At 39.7% G+C, this 23,438-nt stretch overlaps 2 protein-coding genes across 2 annotated transcripts in view; one reads left to right on the forward strand and one right to left on the reverse strand.

The window, feature by feature from the left end:
• Positions 1 to 856: 856 nt before the first annotated feature.
• On the forward strand, positions 857 to 8,389 carry rmdn1 (regulator of microtubule dynamics 1). Its single transcript, XM_050056121.1, has 10 exons — positions 857 to 1,051; positions 3,592 to 3,697; positions 4,726 to 4,810; positions 5,098 to 5,257; positions 5,382 to 5,471; positions 5,549 to 5,604; positions 6,686 to 6,773; positions 6,895 to 6,925; positions 7,097 to 7,230; positions 7,551 to 8,389. Exons 1-10 carry the CDS (start codon positions 920 to 922, stop codon positions 7,590 to 7,592), a joined length of 924 nt encoding a protein of 307 aa, XP_049912078.1. The 5' UTR covers positions 857 to 919; the 3' UTR covers positions 7,593 to 8,389.
• Positions 8,390 to 9,732: 1,343 nt separating this feature from the next.
• The window catches only part of LOC126397392 (NEDD4-like E3 ubiquitin-protein ligase WWP1), a 40,550-nt gene continuing 26,844 nt past the window's right edge, over positions 9,733 to 23,438 (reverse strand). The window contains exons 13-25 of the mRNA XM_050056120.1: positions 23,274 to 23,358; positions 21,127 to 21,255; positions 20,641 to 20,713; positions 20,464 to 20,535; positions 20,195 to 20,283; positions 19,777 to 19,936; positions 18,342 to 18,475; positions 16,248 to 16,388; positions 16,026 to 16,146; positions 15,589 to 15,693; positions 14,471 to 14,567; positions 13,992 to 14,064; positions 9,733 to 13,668 (exon numbers count right to left, since the gene is read on the reverse strand). Of these exons, the coding sequence (XP_049912077.1) occupies positions 13,569 to 13,668; positions 13,992 to 14,064; positions 14,471 to 14,567; positions 15,589 to 15,693; positions 16,026 to 16,146; positions 16,248 to 16,388; positions 18,342 to 18,475; positions 19,777 to 19,936; positions 20,195 to 20,283; positions 20,464 to 20,535; positions 20,641 to 20,713; positions 21,127 to 21,255; positions 23,274 to 23,358 (1,379 nt within the window). The 3' untranslated portion in view covers positions 9,733 to 13,568. The remainder of the gene's footprint in view (positions 13,669 to 13,991; positions 14,065 to 14,470; positions 14,568 to 15,588; positions 15,694 to 16,025; positions 16,147 to 16,247; positions 16,389 to 18,341; positions 18,476 to 19,776; positions 19,937 to 20,194; positions 20,284 to 20,463; positions 20,536 to 20,640; positions 20,714 to 21,126; positions 21,256 to 23,273; positions 23,359 to 23,438) is intronic.

The following is a 23,438-nucleotide window of genomic DNA, read 5'->3' on the forward strand; positions in this document are numbered from 1 at the left end:
TTAATATCTTTAAATCTGACCACAATACGTTTTTATTTCTATTTCAGAGCACTGTATTCTGGTCAGGTGAAAAACATCTGAGGCAGCATTTTATATGAAGTATCTACTCACTATTCAAACCTGAAACATGACACCTCCTAGCCTTCACAGGTGTATTAATATTAATATTGGGCAGGATTGGACCCTTTGGCGGGTCAGTTCTGGCCCCCGGGCCGTATGTTTCACACCCTTGGTTTATTCTGTTCCGTTTTAGTTCCAATATGCTTTTGTTAACTGCCATATTGTCTGGTTAACAGGGGATATATGAAAAGTACTTATTTGTAACATACACAAACTATACATATTTTAAACAAGATATTTTTATTGGTAATTCAATAAAGGTGTACAGAGTACTAATAAACAAACACAGACCCACTAAGTACAAAAAGATAACCCTAACCACTCATCAACCCATGAACAAACAGAGAACACCAAACCAGTCAAAGGAAAATTACAAGGAAAAAAAAAAGAATAAAAAATATATATGTATATAAAAATAATTTTTTAAAAAAAAGAAGAAAAGATGACGACTAATTAATTTACTTGTATGGCATAAGTACACAAACTATATTAGTGGTGTTTGATGAAATGATTAGAAAAGTAAAAAATATTTAAAAGTAGAAAGTATCAAGTATTATAAATTTAAGATTAAATATTTTGAATATATGGTATAATGTAACTGCAAATGTCGCAATTTAAGTCAAACTCTACAGTAAACTATATGTGTTCGTCAAGAAACAACCCCCATATCTTGTCGTTTTGCAACGTTTTGTATTTGTGCTCTTGAATGCAGCTTGTTTGTATTGGCTGACCTGCTTCAGTAAGTTTCTTTCGATGCAGTTGTGACCATCTGATCGTTGAGTCGCTGCAGGTTGACACCATGGCTACAGTGGCGTTCAGGCGGTGTGTGAGCTGGACTTTACTGTCAGCATCTGGAGCCAAAGGCGTCAGGATCAGAGGGACAAACCGGCTCTACTGGACCACTTTCAGAAGGACTGCCGGTGCTCTGACTGTAAATAACAATACATTTCCTTATTTCTCATCTGACAGTGTTGTTTTCCTGCATGAAACTGTTAGAGTCATTTACTTTGACCTGTTTGCAGTTGCACAGAATTCATTGATTTATGCCTTGTTAGAGAGTGTCTTTTAAAAGTGACTGATAAGCCTATATGCTTATGTAGGTAAAAGGGCAGCAGGGCTTTAGTACTGCTTATCAGGATGTTTCATCACTGTCACTGTGAAACAGGTTTAGTATGATGTTGAGGAAGACTGTTCAGTTCAAACAATGTATATAATAATTAATTTAAGTGTGTCAGAAGTTCAGTTGAAACTCTACATTGAATATGGGTGAGTGCAATGACCTGGTGCCTCCACACTGCTTCTGTGGTAGTGTCAGGTTGCCTTGGGTCAGCTGAGGCTGATCATTGTAGATAACAGCCATGAAATAGGAGTTTCCGCACATTTAAGATCTATGCGGTGTCTTACTTTACTCTGAGCTGAAACTCTGCTTAGATGTAAGTGAGCAGGACTCTTTTCCGTCTGTTTGGACTCATTAATGCTTTCACTTTTGCCAAGATGGCGCCAAATGGAGCAGTAGCAGTGGTGTAAGGTAGTTACAAGGGTCCCAGTTCACACGGGCCCTGTTTCAACCAGTTCAGCTCGGTTCGGTACACATTTTCCCGTCTGCACTGTGAAAAGTTCTGGATGGTTCCAATGGTCACCCCTCTGTTGAGGTACCTAGCACACTGATCTTGCACTAAAAGGTGGAGCTGTAAGCACTGCAGTGCGTTGACTGGTCAGTAGCGGACGGGGCCCCAGTTCACACTATTATGACAGGCCCTAAGGCACACTAGTAACTTGTTATGCGCCTAAACTAGCTACTGTATAATCTTATCGTCACATGATCAAATAGAGTTCAGTCAGGACCACTTTGGTTAAAGAAAACTTTATTTCCATTTACAGTATTATATTTGGTGGTATGCCTCTGTTCTGGGGCCCTTCTGCCTTTCCTAGGCCTACACAGAAAGCCTTAAGGCAGAGAGAGCAAACCTCCCTGCCCTTCCATGCGCCAACAAGGAAAGCCTAAGGCAGGGAGAGCAGCAGCAAAGACCCCCCGGGAACAGAACAGTAAACATCAATGACAAACAGAAATTACATAGACACATAGACACAACATGAAAAGGAGGAGCTGGGGTGGAGGCGGGTTGCAAAGCGGCTTGCAGAGGAAGCAGCTTGCAGAGGAAGCAGCAACAGTAGGCAGGCCAGAGCAGTTTAAATAGGGCGACCTGAATGAGATTCACCAGTTGGTTGGGCTGTTTGAGATCAGCTGATGTAGCTGGGATGTGAGCTGAGCTTGACATGGTGTCCTGCCTGAACTAACAATATGCTCAATACCTGGCACAGGATAACACCAACAAACATATCACCCAGAGATCATCATTGCATATATGCATTGGAAAAAAATACCAAAGAAAATAAGGAATTATTTGTTTAATTAAACAATTTTTATACCTTAATTATAGTTTATGTAGAGTAAGCATACATTTGATAACATATTTTGTTATACATTTCTGGCTATTTTACAAAAAAAGAAAGCCATAATGGAGATGGGTTTGCCTTTCAAAGGCCTATAAAGCATATGACACCATTTTTAATTTAATGTGTGTGTCTTTGAACACAGGCATATTTCCAAGGTGGCAATCTAAGTTACTCACAAGGGCACGTTATGAAATTGAATTATTATTATTGAATTAAAATAAGTCACGGATGGCAATCATTGTCTGATAAAAGCTGAAAAAGTTAGAAAAATGTAATTCCACAGTCACTTATACACAGTAAGCTACAGGAACTTTACATACAACCAGATAACATGCAGTAGATCTCCAGGAGAAAGGCCCAAAGAACCTCCACCTAACTCAAAGTCCCCGGTTGGTTCAAAAAAATAAGATACAGGCCCTGTCCCCATCACAACCAGCAGCCTATAAGGTGGTTAAGCTACTAACCAAAAAGTAAAGAACCAGAGAAAATCAGCGATCACTGGAAATAAAAAAGGACTAATTAACAAAGTCACACAACACATGTTAATCAAAAGTAGGCTATAAGAAATTAGATAAAGGAACAGAAACAGCAGTGACAATGGTGCTCCTCCTAATAAAGCAAAAATATTGACATACTAATGGTTTAAATTATTTACAACAATGACAGTGAGGAGACACCAACTACCTTCACAGTGTGCACCAGAACGCTGTTCTTCCTTCTTAGATAAAGGCACATATTAATAACCATAATATCGAGATAATACTCAACCAAACAAGGACAACATGTAGCGGCATAACTTAGTCTCACTTTCATCGCCCTTAGCAGCGATAACAGGTGGAAGAGTGTGGCAAACTTACTCTCACAGCAGTACACAGCTACTATTATATGGGCACACTAGAATGAAGGTTTCACCTTCTCACAATCAGACTGATTCCAGGGAGGAGGGAACTTAAAGGGGAGGACTCACCTGTTACATGAATATAATTGACTTGACACTTCCTTTCTTGTGTACAGAGCAGAAGAGCTGCGTTCCTCCTGGGGTTCCCCACACTGTCCTGTCTGGGTTATGAAGTGTATCACAGAGTGCAGACTTCAGCTGTGGTCCACGCTTTAGAAAAAGGTAATTGCTAACTGTGCTAGATGTAAGATATCCTGAATATACAGATTTTGGTAATCAAACATGTGTTTTCCTAAGTGATTAAGTGTAGAATATCACAGTCCTGATCAGCATGTCATTAATAAACATTAATAAGCACCATACCAGATTTTACCTTCATGAGTAACGTTGCCAAATTCAAGATAACAATATTATCCTGATATAGAAAATTTAAAGAAATGATAAAGCCCCTTAAGTCCCAAAAAGGGATCAAGTTATCTTGTGGGAACAAGTTAATTATCTTGTGAGAACAAATTATTACCCAGTGGGAACAAGTTATTATCTTGTGGGAACAAGTTATTATCTTGTGAGAACAAGTTATTATCTTATGGAATAAGTTAATTATCTTGTGGGAACAAGTTATTATCTTGTGGGAACAAGTTATTATCTTGTGAGAACAAGCTATTATCTTATGGAATAAGTTAATTATCTTGTGGTAACAAGTTATTATCTTGTGGGAACAAGTTAACTATCTTGTGGGAACAAGTTATTATCTTGTGCAGAAGTTAATTTTCCTGTGGGAACAAGTTATTATCTTGTGCAGAAGTTAATTTTCCTGTGGGAACAAGTTATTATCTTGTTGGAACAAGTTACCTTGTGGGAACAATCCTGTTCGCAAAAGTTCATTTTCTTGTGGGAACAAGTTATCACCTGGTGGGAACAAGTTATTATCTTGTTGCAGCAAGTTAATATTCTTGTGGGAACAAGTTATTACCTGGTGGGAACAAGTTACTTTGTGGGAACAAGTTATTTTTTGTGCAAGTTAATTATATTGTGGGAACAAGTTATTGTCATGTATGCAAAAGTTAAAAGTTAATTATCACACGCACACACATATACATACACACATACATGCATGTGTTCGTGTGTATATGTAATGAGAATTTCAGGGGCACTGTGAATGACAGGCAGAGAGACGGAGCTGAATTGAGTGAATTAGGACACAGGACAGTGTCCAGCTGAATTAGCTGTTGTGTTTTGTGTCTGTGCAGAGGAGGTTTTGGAGCAGGCCGACTACCTGTACAGCTGTGCAGAGACAGAGAAGCTGTACCAGCTGCTGGTGCAGTACAAGGACAGGTAAGGACAGAGTTGAGTTACACACCGGCTGTAGCCAGCTCTTCTCTGTTCTTCTCACTTTTCATATTTTCCATGTTCTGCTTAGAAGTTATTGAGATGTACCCTGTTTTGGTGCGTTGTATTATTTATTTGTTATTTTCATCCTTGCTTTTGTTTTTTTTTTATTCAGAGTTGAATCCATTGGTCAGTGCCATACTTTTTGTAATACTACCACCAGAAAGCACCATTTTCACATTTTTTATGTACTAGTATGAGTTTAAGTTGTGATTTTGTTTCCATCGTTCCAGTGATGATGCAGAGTTCCTGTGGAGGCTGGCCCGGGCGTCTCGTGACATGTCCCTCCTGCCCAACATGGAGGCAGAACGGAAGAAGCAGCTGATGTATGAGGGCTTCGAATATGCAAAGAAGGCACTGGAGAAGGATGATAAGTGTTTTGCTGCACACAAAGTAAGACATTGGTTTCACTGAGAAGACACTACTAATTCACCTCCATCAGGTTTATCAGAGAAAAAACAACCACAACCAAAAAAGCCCATATTAGGAGATATGACCAAACTCTCTCCTGACACAGTGGTATGCAGTCTGTCTCAGTGATACCGGAGACTACGAGGGAGTCAAGGTGAAAATTGGAAATTCATACATCATCAGGGAACATCTAGAGGTGAGAGGACATTCAGGTCAACGTCATATTGTCACAGTGAACTCTATTCTGAAGTGAAACATGTTGCTTTCTCCTAGAGAGCCATTGAGCTCAATCCCAAAGATGCCACTTCCTTACATATTCTGGGGTTCTGGTGAGTCTTTTTTTTTTACTGTAACAAACCATGCATTTCATTTTTTAATACAGCTGCCTCAAGAGCATCTGAAAGTTCAGTCAACATCAAGACTGTAGAGGCTAAAGGAAGGGAAGTCAGCAGTGGAGTTGTCGTTGTTGGACTTGTCACTTTGTGAGGCCCAAAGATTGCAAACAGAATAGGATGTCAACCAGATGGATAGAAACTGCGTGCGTTAGACTTAGGCCCTGTCGATACATATACAGATATTTTCCCTCCCCATTCAAAAAAAAAAAAAAAAAAAAAAGTCCACTTCACCTTCATTTTACAAAACATCTCCGTCCACACAAGAACGCACTAGAAGGCAAAGCTTTCAATTTACTGGTCCATCTGTGTCCCAAACCCTCACCTTTGAGCAGTGCGCCTCATGTTGGAGGTGTTCTGGTCACGTCCCACTGGTAGGAGGCCCCGGGGCAGACCCAGAACACGCTGGAGGGGTTGCATATCTCATCTGGCCTGGGAACACCTTGGGGTCCCCCAGGAGGAGCTGGAAAGTGTTGCCGGGGAGAGGGACGTCTAGAATACTGCTGCCCCTGCGACCGGGCTTTGGATAAGCAGTTGAAAATGGATGGATGGAAAATTGCTCCATTGTGTCCTTGTTCAGCTGGACTTGATCCAAAACTGTCATTTCTGGTAGAGTTTAATCGCAGCCGCTGAGGTGGAGCAAATAATACTGGGCTTAACAGACGGCTCCATTAGTCCATGACGTGGTGCAACTGTGTTAAATAAAAGTGTACATTTATTAGACCAAGCTGTGTTGACAAAATGTGCATGTGCGAATTGAAGAGATGATCAACATAATGTTATTGTTTCCCAATGGTGAATGGACTGCACTTGTATAGCCTTCCTCTTGTGAGTGTTCTTGCGTCTCCCGTTGTTCGCCACTAAAGGTTAACAGGGTAAACAGTGTGACTGACTGCAGTTGTGATCGCAGACCTTTCATCAAAAATGTCAATTTCTGCCATTTCTATTACACATTATCAGAGTTTAAGCTGATCAGATGTTATTATTCAAGGTATTCTTTATGCCCTCTCTTTCTCAGGTGCTTTGCTTTTGCAGAGCTGCCTTGGTATCAACGTAAGGTGGCGGCTTTAATTTTTTCATCGCCGCCTAACTCCACATATGAAGAGGTGAGGACGTCTCCGTTTGTACCGCTCTTCCTCTGTCTTGTTACTAACCGCACAATGGCTGACTGTTAAAACAGCTTCAGGCTGAAAGTTCTTTATGATGTTTTTTTTCTGCTCCTTTCAGGCTTTGGAATTTTTCCTGAAAGCTGAAGAAGGTAAAACGCAGCATACTAATAAAGTCACTGAGGCATTAACTGAGAAACTGCTGATCTCCTGCTGGCTGCGGCTCAGATTCTTAGATCAGAGCAGTGCTGTGCTTGTAAAGGATTATCTAAAGGTTTAAAATGTATTGAACTATTGTTGCATTTCTGTTTTGTTTTTCTCAGTTGATCCAAACTTCTACAGTAAGAACCTGCTGATGCTCGGGAAGACCTACTTGGGCATGAAAGACAAAGAGAAAGCACGGTTCTATTTAACCAAAGCAAAGGACTACCCTGCTCACACGCTGGAAGACAAAGAGGTACGTACGTGCACTAAAGCACTCCACTTAAATGATCTCATGACCTCCGTGTTTGGCGAAATGGCAGGTAATTTGGTTGAATTTATACTTGACTAATTACGGACAAGGCAGATTGAACCCCTACAACTATTACAAATCATCAGAGGTCCCCAGGTAACACTAGCCTAAGCTTTTGATTGACTGTTTTCATAACTACTTGACCCAGATGTAAAATAACTCTGAGGAAGATGTTGCAATACCTTCAGGTATCCTGATGCATGAATCGCACAAGCTGATGTGAACGTACTCAGTTGGTTTACAGTGTGTTTGTTTCTTTGCAGGTCCATAAAGATGCTGTCGACCTGTTGAAGAAACTAGGATGAAGCTGTTATGACCACTAGGGCTGGACTAAAATACCATGATATTTATGACCAAATAATGTTGATATTGAGTCGATATCGTAGAGCTGACTGAGTTGATAAAGGCAAATAATAGAACAACACTTAACTGTAACACAGCCTTTAAAACCATGAAAAGACAACACAACTTACTATCTAGGACGATATTTAGTCTCATGTCACGATATCAACATAATATCGATATGTTGCCCAGCCCCAATTACAGTGGAACATGGTGCATTTGGGGACTTTTGGACTGTTAATTACTGCGAGTAAATCTGATTCTGTAGTCATTAACACAGCAGAACTGTCTGGTCATTAAATTTCTAGTTAAATTAAAACTACAACATGCAACTTTTGAGATAAAGTTAGTGAACAGGATCTAATGGACTCCGCTTATCTAATCGTGCCTGAATTTCTCTGACATCTAGTTTAGCGGTGATCACGTGCTGTTTGCTGGGCTGAATGTTTACAACACTGCCACTTTTTAAAATTCAGATTTATGATCTGAAAATGGAGGAATCAAGAAAAATGTGGGACAGTGAAGAACACAGCAGATATTGTCCTTTTGCATATTGTAAATAACATTTTTAGAGAGAAAAATGTACAAATATAATTCCCATCTGTATCTGTCTACCAACAACTCAAGCAATAGTTAATGGTTTCTCTAGTCTAGTTTTTTTTCTTTCTTTTTTTTTTTTTTGTACATGCATTTACTGTGTTTTAACTGAAGGGCATTTTTTCCTGATCAAAATAATAAATAAATCAAAGCCACAAATGCATCTTTAGTTTAATAATGCCTGTGTTTTTTTCACCAGCATAGAGTCGACTGAGCGGGTTTAGCCCATTGAAACCTGACATCACATTACTTTTCATGTGCTGCTTTCAGATGCCTTTCACAAATATATAAACCTTTGAACTCCAATCCCAGCAAATTGATGAGTTTTCTGTCAAAAGCATAGGGGAAAAAGGCAATGAGCAACTTGGCGAGAAATGTCCCACAAATTATAAATTAATAGATTTAGAAAATTATTTTTAAAAAAAATAGGGAAAAACTATATTTATAATCATTATTATTACATATTTAAAATTATGGTAAAGATAAAAATAATAATTAAAAAATATATAAAATAAATAATAATTTAAAAAAATATTATGGTAAAGAATTGTTATAATTTTTAAGCACTTTTTTCTCCCCAAGTTATTTCCTTGTTTGTTTCTTTTTTTAGAATAAATTACTTTTTATTTTATTTTATTTTTTACTAATTTCTTGCAATATGTTGGGTCACTTTCGTTGCCTTCTTCCTTTGTTTTTCAAAGAAATAAAGCCAACTTGCTCAGTTTTCAAAGGGTTATTAAGACAAAAGTAAGTCTTCAACAGTCACCATGACATGAGTCCTTTGTAGCAAGGAGGTGATGTCATGCCTCCAATAAAAATTTTTTAAGAAAGACATAACTAATATATTAGGGTTGGGAAAATCGTTTCCGCATAGTATCGCGATATTTTTGTGTAGCAATATCATATCGTCACACAGTGCTAAGTATCGATTTTTTTATTATATAAAATATTAATATTACAAATATAAATTAAACTTTAAGTAGCCTACTAGAATAATATAATTAATTGCTTCCTCACTCCATTAGACACATTTTGTTGCTGCAAAAAAAAATGGCTGAAGTGAGATAAACAGACTGAAAACTTTATCTTATTACATAAAACATTGATAAAGTTTTCCTTTGGGGCATTATTTATAGTTGGAAAAAAAAGGTAATATGTCACAACATATTTAAAGATTGCATTAATATTGTATTGTGACTTAAGTTTCGTGATAATGTCGTATCTTGAATCCCACCCCGATAATATATTAGCTAAAGCTTTCAGATGAAGTATCAAACTGAACTAAAAAATAAATTCAAACCAGCTCTAAAGATGGTCAGATACATTTATTAAATATGGTTCTTTCCACAGGCAAGATCCATTCAAAACAGAGGATGAACCAAGAGCACATTGTGTTATTTTCTCTGAGAACAGAATAAAAGTTGCCAACAGTTTTGTTGTGAATCCTGAGCAGAAGGCCTCTCGTCCCCCGATAATCACACAACAAAAACAAGAAAGAAAGCGTGGTCATGAAGGGGGTTTATTCACTTATTTATTTGTATCTCATAAATCCATCTCTCTTCATTAAAATGGGTGAAAGCAGATTAAAAATGAATCTTCTATACACATCGTCTCCAGTAAAGGGGCATTCTGTACAGTGTAGGTGGTGTTTACAGTGTGTATCTACACGCGATATGTTACAGTTTGGATGCGTTTCAGACGGCCTCGACCGCAGTCAGCACACGAACAAGCTCCCTGCTGCATTATCACGTACTGAAATGATGCACAGTATCACGAGTCAGCTTTGAGAGGACACACCTGTCCAGGTGATGCTTCAGTTACTGGCGACAGTGAAGGCAACCTGAAACGTCCCATCCATGTCTGATAAGAACAAAGGCATCACAGATTTCCATCAATGGAGCGGCGGCTCTGTGTAATTAATTATAATATTTAAGTACTTTATTTACTTTCGTTATCTTTATACAATGAATATTCACATACACAGTTGATTTTCCTTGATTACAGGTTTCTGTTCAAAAGGAAGCACAAAGTTATTTTGACTTCTCTTAAGTCGGCTCCTTTTGCTACAGTAAATGATTTCTTCATACTGTCGTCCCTCCCTCAAACTCCTCCACAGGGACAGCTGAGTACATGTTATATACATGACTGATAATTTGAGTAATCACAAGCTCCTCCCAGTAAAAGTCTAAAGCAGCTTGCTGCTGTTTGCAGTGGTCTGGAAAAAAAACAAAACACAATGCTAGAGAAAACGAGAATGGCCTGCCACTGCTGCGTTAAGACCACTGACTCAAAGAATAAGCACCAGAGTTTAGAAACAACGGAGTTAGATGTGACGTTCTGAAAAACAAAGGACATGTCCCCTGAAGCACTGAAGGAAAGAAAGGACAAGTGAGGGTGCAAAAACAAAAAACACACATGTAGCACTGCAATGCTGCGTCGGTCTCCAGACAGGCCTTCCACTGCTGAGCAGCTGCACTGGGGAAGCTTTCCACACGTTATTTGGTCTGTGGCACTTTAGTGTCTCATTAACTCAAAAAATCATTAAGTTTTATAATCATGATTTGTTTGTAAAAGAAAGGCTAGGTTTTATTTACTGACACACACTCACACAGATCTCTTAACCTAAGGCTGTCTCATCTCAGCACAAAAACTAATAATGAGATTGAACACGGGCTGAATAAATTAAACTGTATGATCTCAGGAGGGCTCAGCACTGCGGCTGGAAACTCAACTGCAGTCATACTGTTGACCGCACAGCCGAGGAGCAGATACACACTGTATGTGACCGATAATGCCATACAGGCTCATGACACAGGTAGCACTTTCAGAAGCCCACAAGACCTATCAACCCCTCAAAAATGTATTTATGCTTATTTTATTTTAATTGGCCAGTTTCCACTCTGTGCTGCCTGCATGCAGTATTTGTATATGGTGCTTTCATGTCAATCAAGACATGAAATTTGATATTTTTCAGTCTCTATTCACTTTATGAACACTGACAAAAATTTAAAAACCTCATTACCCATGGCATACTGAACGACACTTACTGCCTTGATAATGACATTTCTGTAATGATGCAATCATTTTTATGCCACATTGGCTTCAGTTGCTTTTAGTTATTGGTGGGTAAGAAATGAGGATGTACAAATGTACATTCATAAGAATGAGATGTCCTGTGGACCTTACTACAACACAAGATGTAACAAGCTGTCAGTTCTCATTAGGGCTGGGCGACATAGACAACAATTCATGTTTCGGTATTTTCGGGCTGAATGGCGATACATGACTTTTTTTTTTTTTTTACAAAATGGGCTGCATGTTCAAATGAACCAAAGTATGATAAGATATAGAATAAATAGCAGGGCTGTACGTTAACTTTTTGCACACAGCACTGGAGCTACAAAGGTTTAAAGGTTTGAAGCAAAGGACACAAAACTATAACATGAGTATAAAAGTATCAAGTAGAGGCCTAAATCCATTTTATTGTTTGGAGAAATGAAACATTTTGTGTGGGGAATTACAAAGTCGTTTTCCATCTGTTGGCCTTTCAAATGAATCAGGAGCTGGAAAATGATTTAAATATTTTTCATTTATTTCGGCTATCAATCTTATTTATGCACAGAGCATCAACAGAGAGGCCGAGGGAGGAAAGGAGACAGAGACACTTTGTCCTCGTTATATACGTCTTGTATATGAGACGTCTGTGTTGTCGCTGTGTCTTTGAAAACACATCTGTCGCCTGCATCCAGGCGCTGTCTCAGTGTCACACAGGAGACTACAACTACCAATAAGAACAGTGACGGGCTACACCTTGGAAACAAAAGCTAACCTCACGCAATCAAGCACACATGCAGCACAGCGCTGTACTGCACGTGTGCTACTGCGGTTATTTCATTCATCTCACAGACTGATTTAGCGTAGCACGTGCAACATATAGACTCATGTCACACTGTAGACTAATGAACAGACAGATTAAACACTGGTATGCGTATTGTAATGCAACTTGACCCTATATCGATATAAAGGGTATTGTCTAAATTTGTATCGTGCTTGAAAACGTATTGATATATCGTACACAGTCGTTATATCGCCCAGCCCTTGTTCTCACTCTGTGTGCATCAAGTTATAGTGATGTTTCATGACAAGATCCACTGTCGGGGTGTTTGTCTATTGTGAAACCTATAATTGAGGGGTCATGTGCTCTTCATGTTATCAAATAAGCAGAATGATGTATGTTGCTCTGTAAACCACAGTGGCTTCACAGGACTGGGGACGCTTCATAGTCCGAGATCAAAGTTCAAAGAGGCAAAAGAGAATCAGCAAGCACACACGACCTGTTGAGCCAGAGTCCGTCTATCTCTTTTGCTGCGACAACTTTCCCAAACAACTCCATTGCCGTCCTGATGTGTATCTTACTTGCCAACTAGAGCAGAGGGCTGCTGTCTAGCTGGTGTGGGACATGTCCGGTGTCCATGGCTTAAACATCAGAGCTGTGAACCACAGCCTTCACTGCCACCACTCACAATTCGCTCTTTTACTTTGATTCAGGATATTTTCCTTGAGTCCCCATATTTCTTTTCATATCGTAGCCTTTCTCCATGACGGCCTTTTTTCCTGACTCGTGTCTTAATCCAATGATCCGATGATGCTTTTTACTCCGGGCGTGTGTCCAGAATCTCTTTAAGGTAAAAACTGTATGACAGCGTATCCTCTGCTTCACCTGCTTCAGACTGAACTCCTTTTTGATGATAATGGTAAAAAGCTCATTGAGAGATGGAGCGTCCATGCTTAAATGTCTTTGCGTGTGTATAGGTGGTGGTAGAGGGTGGTCACAGCAGTCTTCTCATCCTCAGAGGCAGCCATGCAAGCACGCAAAAATTGCAACAATTACTATGAGTCCAACGGGGGAAATAAAATTCAGGCACCAGACCCCAATACTACTCTTGCCATTTAGAAGCTCTATAGAACTAGAGCTTTAAAAGAAGATTGCGCTTCAACTATAAAATCCTCTCAAAAACACTTTCAGTCTCTTTTAAAAAGCCAGTCAGCAGTGGGGAGGAAATTAAAAAAATATCCATGATTTCTGTTTTTAAACAGAGGAGCAGAAATGCTGAAATGCTTGCATATTTCATGATGGGGTATCATATCATATTTAAGGGCTGGGGAACGGGATTGCTGCAAAAATGATGCTGCAAATTAAGATTTGGTTTAAAATGACAAAATAGCTTATATACATTGGTGGTTATCTTGTGCAATTCCTTTTTGTTTTTTTTTTCAGTTTGTTTTACTTGGCTGAATAAACAGCGATGGGGAGGGAGAGAGATACAAGCGGACTCCTCCCTCTATTCTTGGCCAAATCCTTCCGTTTCCTCGATGGCAAAGAGCAGCTTCTCTTTCAGCTGTTCGAAGCTCTTGTAGGGAGGCAGGTCCAGACGGTTGAAACTGGAGAGACAACGGTAAGATGAAACATTAGTATAAAAGGTCGGATCCTTATTGATTGTAAACAGTTCCCATATAATGATTATGTACAATCCCAGGAATATTCACAGCTTTCTAAGCAAACTGCAGCTGCTGTGAATCACTTTTTCTGGCAAACTCATTAAACCAGTGGCTGGAATACGACGGCAAACTGAATCCAGCCACAGAAGATACAGTTTATCACAGTAAATCACTGTTAATAGCGATATACTGCAATAACATCTGGGAAAAACTCTATGCAAGGGAGGAATGAGTCTCATGAATCAGAGGTAGAGCACACCACTCACCATGTGTGGCTCCGAGGAAGCCATGTGTCCTTCCCCACCTTCTCAATGCAGAACTTCTGGGGCCCGTTACTTCCTGAAATGCAAAGGATAATGACGGGTGAGACGAACACTGTAAAACTAAAATTACAGCCTCTGGTTGTACAACTCCTCTGACCATTCAAGCTGCAGTTTACGTCCATGTCTGCCCTCATATAATAAATGTAGTGAAAACTTTGAAGGAATTTAACAAACGGTATATACATTTTATGATATCACAGCAACTCTGACCTTTAACCACCAGAATCTAATCAGTTCCTCAATCACATTTGAGGAATATTCCCTGACAGTGTTCCTGAGATACTGCATTAATGAGAACAGGACGGACAGCCTGAAAACATAATGACTCCAGTAAAATGTGCAGAGTATGTATCAGTAGCTCTTGGTGTCTGACTGATGATGTAGTAAATATGTTACTCTGTGTGTGTCTGTCTGTCACTGACCCATGAGTTCAGCGAAGCCGCCCAGAGGAAGCCTGCACGTCCCTGTGACAAACTGCATGAGCCGCAGCCGCACTTCGTTGTCCACTTCTTTCACCAGCTGCAGGGGAGGAAGTGACAGCACACCATCATCAATAACCTAACACAACTGATTAGTCAGGCTTTAATCATTAAATCATATGACACATTTCATATTAACATTGAAAAGGAGCAACACAGGGTTTTTCCTGGCTCAACATGAGGTGGAGGGAGTACCATCGTGATCACGTGCACACGTGTGTATGTCGTGCCTCAAACAAACACTTTTTACAAGCAACATATTCTAGGAGTTCTGATTGAAAAAAAAAAAAAAAAATCACAGTTATTAATAAATTGTGGCCAAATTGTGACAGGGATATACTGAATATTTTTGTAAAACAATTTGATCTGCTGGCAAAATATTGTTTAGACAAAAGCACATCACTTTTTTTTAAGCATTTGAAAAAATGATCTTAATAATAATTGTAAGTAATCCCCTCTTGCAAACTTTAACATGACACTTTAATACGACAGTCTGTCCTTTTCTATATTATTCATTTTGATTATTTTACTTCCGATTTTAAATGACCTGCTTTTATCAGTACATGTAGCTGTCATGTTCTCATGTATTGTAATGAACTAATGTGTTTTACAGATGCCTGTTTGAAATTTTGAATTTAATAAAGTAAAAAAAACCTAATTCATTTCTGTACAATGCACCAGTGTAAACATAGTAGTCTCAGTATGAGACAGTGTTCAGTCACATATGTAGAGGCCCACAGAGTGGCATTCACAAACGCTGAATACAAACGTATGCAACGGCACTTATAGACTCCAGTTGTGGTTTAAAACATTGAACAGCAGGCGAAGGTAGTTTTATTTTCTCCAGTGATCTTTTTTTTCTGTGAATGCAGGTCAACACTCAAGCAGTGAATGACTTTTGCATCGCTGCAGTCTAGCCAAAAACAGACTGCTCTCTTCTTTCTCTTTGGCACTTTTGGCCTTTCCTGGTGCACTGTGCCGGCACAATATTCAGATCCTTTTCATTATAAGCAGCAGAGGGTGAAGAACACATGACACGATGTCTGGTTGTGTGACTGTACCTGCCAGAACCAGATGATCTGTTTGCTGTTCCTTGTGTAGTGACGGTATACCGTGTTCCTCTGCCAGTCCTGAAGGTCTACCTCCTGCATGCCACACAGCATCACCTGGGTCAAACAAACACATACAAGTACATCAATGATGCGTAGAACACAAAGCAAATACACAGAAGTAAGGAGAGAGAATTCTCACACAAAAAGAGTATAGAGGAAATAGTGGTTTTCCACACACAACCATATTATCTAATGTATTTAAGTAATGTGTTCAAAGCTCTGTGGAGTGGGGTAGGCTACTGAGATTTAAATAAACGCTCACTGGAGACAAAACAGCACCCAGGGTTACCACACATTTTCATGGACAGAATTTCAAAACCTTTCCATAACATAAAAGAAAATAGGTTTTCCATGACCGTGGGAACACCTGCTGCTATGCTGCTCACCTCAAGCTCCTTTTCATCAAAGTACTGCAGCCACTGAAGAGGAACCACCTCGTTGAAGCCGTCCAAGAAAGCTTTGGTCTGACCTTCTACCCCGCGGGAGAACCTCCATTCTGCCATTAGACTGTAAGCCGGACAGCAAAAATGTACTTTGTAAGTCACTCACAATGATATTCAGAGGTCAGATACAGTTGTTAATATGATAAAACAGTGGCTACACTGTACCTGATATACTCCTCCTTGTTCTCCTCGGTGACTAGAACATTGGCGCCATCGGCTTTGAGGTCATGAGAAGTAATCTTCCCCAGGATCTCCATGTCCACTGAGAAGTACATCTCCAGACCACACTCTTCAATGTTGTTGTCCCTGAGGAGAGATGAGATTGTGTTGCTCCCAAAGCATAATTGAGGATGAACAGTTCATTTGTTGCAAAAACAAATTAATAATTCTGAGATATTCAAGTTTCCATCCAAAAGCATAAAATCTGACTGCCTTGTAAAGGTAAGCAAACGCTGGCTGAGTCTCCGGTATTGGCGCCATCTTTGTTAATAACTATTCTTACATCTTGTGATGTCTGCAATTAACTGATCATCCCCTATTAGCACCCTGTATCCTCTCTGTCTGTGTCAATAAATAAATTGCCTCTTGTATGTATGTGTGATCTGTCCTTTTTCCATATCTCTGTGGTACGCATGTTTTTGCAGTTGACTTCCCACGTTTTCTTGATCCACAACCACCAAGATTTCATTCAGACAAATCAAAACCTTTATGACTGGACCATGTGGGGATTTAATTTGAAAGGACAGACACAGGAAGTGTCCACGCTCAGCAGTCAGACAGGAGTCAGGTTAATTTCCAGGGCTGGTACCTGCAGTTATTCCACAGGCTAGTTAATAACATGTCGGGCAGGAAATCCAAAGTGTGGGATCATTTTGAGAAGGTGAAGGACGAACCCAAGGTGATATGTAAACTCATCTTCATTGGTCGACTACAAACATGACGTATCATCTGAAACATGGAAGTAGCTACATGCCCATTAGCCCACAGCGTCATTAACAGGCGGCTCGCTCAGTGTGTGACGTGCACTTGGAGATAAAATATAGGCCTATATTAATGAAGGTTCATTAGTACGGTTTTGTATTTCTCTGTAATGTAGCACAGTGTTAACAATGTTACTGATACTATTCTTTCTCACACCTCTCCGCCCAAAATATATAATTTATTAATTACATTAATATCGTAAACATGAGGGCGACTAGTCGACTAATGGCCCTAAATGATGACTATTGGTCGACTAGGAAAATTCTTAGTCGGGGGCAGCCCTAAATCCATTACACTTTCTTTGGCAAATTCAGCAAATACCTCCTCATGGTCCACTAATACAAAGGCCGCAAAGGCTGAAAACATTCATTTGGAATAACAGATGTCTGTGCGCTGCACAGACCCACAAGACAGATGTCAAAAACTTTTTCCACTACTTTGGCTCCCTCCAGAGTTAAAAAACACTTACAGTATATCTATCTAAATACACTGAACCAATAGTGTGCACACAGAAGTGTGGGGTCAAGGGGCCTTGGGAGACTTTCCTTTAAAAAATCACGGGGTAATTTATGTAAGAATGCACAAAGTGACTCTTTAATCAAAAGGTCCACTTTGTGTAAACTGCTGTGATATTAAGAGCTGTCAAATAGACAATAAAAAAACTGGCTTTAGCTCTCAGATGCTTGACAGTAAAGTGATCATTAAAATTAGAATATGCATGTCAAGTGCAACACACACTGCCACCAGCACGGCGCTGTGGCCGTCAAGTGCCACCCCCCAACACACATTGGCAGCAGCGCGCAGCGGCACCGTCGACACTAAAGTGTATTTCCCACCCCAGCCCGCTAGGTGGCTGTGCCTACACTAGTTGCCAACGGTTGCCAACTGCTAGTAATGGAAGAAGAAGAGGAAAAACTTTGAGGCAACAACAACTTGGATTTCACGGGTGAGTTTCTTATCAAAACCGTCTTATTAAAAATTTGAAAAACTTAATAACGTTAAGCATCCAGATACCCCTTTGAAAGCTGCAAATGAAACTATGGCAGTCGAGATGTACATAAAAGGCTTTTCTCGCAGCGCCGCCCACGCTGGAAATAGAGCAGTGGGCTGAAGCAGAGCGGCACGGCGCGTTGGCCGGCGCGGGTTTGTTCACAGAATATAATGGAGGCAGGCTTTTTGACGCACAGCGTATGGCAGCAGTGTGTGTTGCACTTTAATCTTCCTGCCTGAATACTCACATACATTCTGAAGGTCATGCAGCCCTGAGACACAACTTACCTGATCCATATGAGTGAGTTGTAGAACTCTGGGTCGATGGACTCCAGGTCTTTGAGTATTAGCTTCTTGTTCAGCATGCGTTTGTAGAAGGGCAGAGAGAAGCCTGTGTCGATGAACTTGCCGTGGAAAAGTGCCTGCAGCAAGAGACAAATAAAAAGAGATTCTTTTTACTGTGCTGGTCATTTTGAAAAATATGGTACGTCTGAACATATGGCAATCACATGACAGATCGATGTATTAAATATAAGGAAACCATGACGTGTTTTAACTCTGACAATCTGAAAATAACTACAATTACTGCCTCGCAGTTGTATGTCTCCACGAACCAGTCAAGTTGCAGTTACAGTTTAAATCCATGTTCATACAGACAGATATGAAGCCATGACAATTGACATTTCAAATATGGATGTTGCTGTAAAGAAGCTGCAAATTCTTAAACATGGATGCTTCACATATCTTCAAACAGCATAGGAGATCTATACAATCAGCACAGTTTCAAGGTGGACACTTAAGATTAGTGTCAGCAACTTAGTATCTGACCAAATGCCTCCACTTCTGCTCCTGAGTTTTGGTGTTAAATAATGGCCAGAAAAATGTTTTTTTGCAGAACGTTACGATGTCACAGTGAAACTGACCTTTGACGTCTTATATAAGAAATATCATCACTTAATCATTTTACCCTGTTAGACATGTGTGTGAAATTGTGTCATAAAAGCGAATCAATTCTTGAGTTATGGCGGAAAAACATGTTTTGTGAAGCAACACTGACTGAGACTTTTGATCACCAAAATCTAAATCAGTTCATTGTTGAGTCCCAGTGGACGTTTATGCCAAATTTGAGGAAACTCCCTCAAGGGTTTCTTTAATATCACGTTCACGAGAATGGGATGGACAAAGGGATGGACATACAGATGGACAACCCATAAAGATGATACCTCCTGCCACAGCTATAGGCAGCACAGAGGCATAGAAACACATACAGAATGTGCGCAGTCTCAAAGTGCACTTGTTTTTGTAACAAAGTGAACCTCAAAGGGGACCTATTCAGCTTTCCCTTATTTTCTGTCAGATATATAATGTTACAATGTTGGATGTTCATATTAAAAGGTGGCCAAAATTTTAAATAATGAAGTAAACATGCAAACTTAGTCAAGCAAGTCAGACAGAGGCTGAATCCAGGTGATTCAGCACAGACAGACCATTAAAGCATGTAAACATGTTCTAGTAGAAATCCAAAATACTTTAAGAACCTACAATTGAGCATAATAGCTCCTCTTTAACTCTTTTGTTTCAACATCTTTTATTAATTAATGTTTGGTTATTTTAGTCAACATATTTGATTGGAAAATTGTCAGCCTGTTTTACCTCCTAAGTTTGCGTAGGTGTTAGTGTTATAAGGATTGTATCCTTGTGTGTGGGCAGCATGTGAACTTGCCATTGCGATGAATCGGCCTATGAAGCAGAAGTAGGAGAGGTGGTCCGGGTTGATAGCAGAGGCCGGGTTGATCTGCAGACAGTAGTTGCTCTTGCCCGCATACTCAAACAGACAGTACATGGGGTTCAGCACTTCATGGGACAACAAGAAGAACCACTCTCTGCAAAGTTAGGTGTGCGAGAAACAGACAAAGGACAGACAGAGGTAAGAAGAGAGGATGAAGATAAGAGAGTGTGTGTGGAGGGATGAATTTGAATTGACATGGGGAAGAAAATGAAAGGAGGAAAAGTTAAAAAATGGAAGGAGAGAGACAAGGCAAGACAACTTCAAGACAACTGCACATTATCAATTACGGCTTACATTTCACAAAAAGCTAGTCTGCACTAAAAACCCATTGCACTGCTTATATTGTCCATACCGGGCTAAGCCACCATAGTCTAGACCCTCCTCGCCTCTGAAGATAACATACAGTCTCCTCCTCAAGTCGTAAGGCTTCAGGGCCATAATCTATCAAACAGAGAGAACACACAACATCAGCAAATGACATAGGCATTGTTGGCATGCATTTACTGAACATACAGCGAAGGAAAACTCTGAAACAAAGCATGCACTGCTCTTGAAATTCTGTATACACTATATAACATTGGCTTAAAGTGAAACCAGACAGTAGTAAAAGGACCGTCTTACTTGCGTGAAAGAGTCTTCAAACAATGTCTGCCTTGAGACGGTGATCTTCACATGGCTAGGGAGAGCATTGGACTGAGCAAAGACAGAAAAAACATTAATGCATTTGTGGGGAAAAATAATATTAAGACAAGTGACTGAGAGCAAGAAATACGAGTAATAAAGACAAAGAACACCTACCTGGCACAAGTAGCGAAAATGAGCAAGCTTCCATCGAAAGCTGCGCTCATACGCAATCTGAGGGCCTTTGGTGCTGAGAAGAACAACGTTGAAAAATGTCAAAATGTGTAGTATAGTATAAACTGATTGATGAAATGAAATAAATTCTACAGGGGTCAACAGTTGAGTGTTCACCATATAATGAAAACCAAATGCTGCACATGTGAAATATGCTCTGGTCTGTTCCCATGAAGTCAACATTTAGAAATATTTCTTGGTTTACAAAGGAAATGTATCAAATTCCCTGAATGTCACTGCGTGAAATAGAACCATTGTATGTACACTGGCTACATCACAGTAAAAAATGACTCCGTCTGGACCCAGTAAAATATCCTCTTAAATTATGCGCAAGCTCCCATAGCTGCAGCTGTTAGCATAGCTTTCTGTAATATGTAGTGTTAATGTAGAACACATGAACCAGTAAATTATCTATAATTGTGTTCTTACACAGACGACTTTCCAGTGCGGGGGTCACTGAAAGTGGTGGTTCGGGTGTTGTGATCCACAAAGTAACGAACGCCTTCCCTTGTGTACCGGATCTCCCAACCTTCAGGAAGAGGATCCTCATTCTGTAGCCTGCACGAACACACACATTACATACATACGATTACATACATTGACTGATAGAGGCAGAAAACTGAAGGCTTTGTACAAGGACAAGAAACACATTAGTTGTTGGTGCAGCTTCCAATGTTTTTCATATTCAAACACATTTAACAACAGGTTAATGGTGCTATTATAATGGTGGCATAATAGGCTTTCTGGTAGGCAAATTAGTTACAGCTGCTTTGATAATAAAGGTTGTTATTCTCCTGTAGATCATTAACTGCTGTAGCATGTTCTGCCAAGAAAATAGTACAAATGTTTGCTCCCAGAATGCACGCTGATTAAGGTCTAAGGTCAGATTGATGCACAGTGAAGTTCATGGTTTAGATCCTGATATTGTTTTGGATGTGCTTCTCATTAACTTCAAACAAATCAAAAGACAAGAAGGACTGTGAAAGCACTGTGCATTGTGCAGACAGTCTGGAGGCCAACAGAGTTGTCTGCATGTCTTGTTCTTGTAAATTAAATGTAACTGTACATCATGGCCTGTCACAAGGTATTCTCAACATTCTGCTCTGATATAATGACTACATATATTCATCTTGGCTTCACTGGAACCAGATTGGAAAAGCAGATGTTGCCTCCACTCCAGCAAAAATTCAATGACCGTGTTATGCCACAGTTTGCTGCCTCAGAATTTTCGTCACTGAACATTTAAGAACGTATAGGGTAACTTCTGTATTTTTAAACCTGGACCCAATTTTTCTATGTTTTTGTGTCTACAGTACGTGACTCATGGGAACAAGAGTTTTTGATATTGGTCCAGTATTGAGCAACAAGCTGCAAAGTAACCACCTGGAGCATTTGCGCACCGTCAGTTTAGGTAAGAGTGCTTCTTTTAACCACTGACAGGCTCAGACTATTATTCTAAGTGTCTGACACCATTATGAAAATGATCCCTACAGAGATAGACCTTTTTATAGATATGGACTGAAAAAAGGTTGAAAAATACCAAAGGTACCCTTTAAAAGCATAACAGATTGGTTTTAGAGTTCCTTTGACGTAACATTAATCTACAAGAGAAGTCTGTCTGATATAATGTAATTTACTCAGTTTCACAGTGTTGCTAGTGAGTGACATACAAGCTCTGCATGCACAGTGAACCACCAATCACAGTCATTCTTGATCAATTCATCAAAACCTAAGCAGGCCCTGCTAGCTGTCCAACACTACCTAAAATGAGCACGAAACAGAAGGAGTGCAACATAAGGTAGCCCCCCTTATTTCACGATAAGCAACATGCACTATTAATATCATGGCATGTTAAATGATTGACTTAAGCTCAGACTGACAGAAGAATATTATAAGATTACAATGGTGTCAATATGAGTCAACCACTGTATTCAACTACCTAATTTCCCCTATGGATCACCTCAGCCGAGTGGGCACAGCGTTCATCTGCGTCTGTGTTTGGTACATTGGAACCAGGTGTAAGAGAGGATAGTAATTTAGAGTAACAAGTCCTTTTTTTGGCTTTTTTTTTATTTTTTATATATATATAATTTTTTTTTAACAGTGATGCACTCTTTCCAAACAGAGCTATTCAAGTCATCTGTCGAACATTCCTGTATTGTGAAATACATATCGCAGAAAAATCTAGCAATGTCAGCTTTATCCAATATCATGCTGCCCCTAACACAGTACATACAGAATATAAAAAAGGCCGGTAAAATCTCTGGTAACCCTATAAGGAAACTGTGCGATATCAGTGTGGTGCAGGACAGGAAAAAGACCAATGACTTCTAGATGATGTTTCACACTAAAGTTATAATCTTTAAAAGGATCTTGAATTATAAATTGTATATTCCTGCTTAAATTAATTGGATTTAATATTTAGCCACCTCACTGCAGTCACACAGGATTCTGCAAGCTATATTTTATATGTGTTTATTTTCTAACCTGACCACAGTGCGGCCATGTGTGTGAAAACACAGTTTCCTTTTTTTAATGTGTTGGTTTGTTTGTGGTTTTTCTGTCACTGAGCTTACCCTTGGGTTCGGGGGTCTTCCCACTGCGTTGTCTTGGTGTTATGGTTGACAAAGTACACTCGGTCATTGGAGTCCACACGCCTCTCTAAAGTTGATATGAACACAGACAGGAATCTGTAGCTGAACAGCCAGAAAGGACACTGGGCCCCACAGTGTGGCAACACT

The sequence above is a fragment of the Epinephelus moara genome, chromosome 11, assembly GCF_006386435.1.
Source record: "Epinephelus moara isolate mb chromosome 11, YSFRI_EMoa_1.0, whole genome shotgun sequence".
Taxonomy (NCBI): domain Eukaryota; kingdom Metazoa; phylum Chordata; class Actinopteri; order Perciformes; family Serranidae; genus Epinephelus; species Epinephelus moara.

Bases quoted from the DNA above. Each gene is read 5' to 3' on its own strand.
- rmdn1 (XM_050056121.1), top strand. From the start codon at position 920: ATGGCTACAGTGGCGTTCAGGCGGTGTGTGAGCTGGACTTTACTGTCA. The intron at 3,698-4,725 runs GTAATTGCTAAC...GTGTCTGTGCAG, and splicing joins GGTCCACGCTTTAGAAAAAG to AGGAGGTTTTGGAGCAGGCC. The intron at 6,774-6,894 runs GTGAGGACGTCT...TGCTCCTTTCAG, and splicing joins CTAACTCCACATATGAAGAG to GCTTTGGAATTTTTCCTGAA.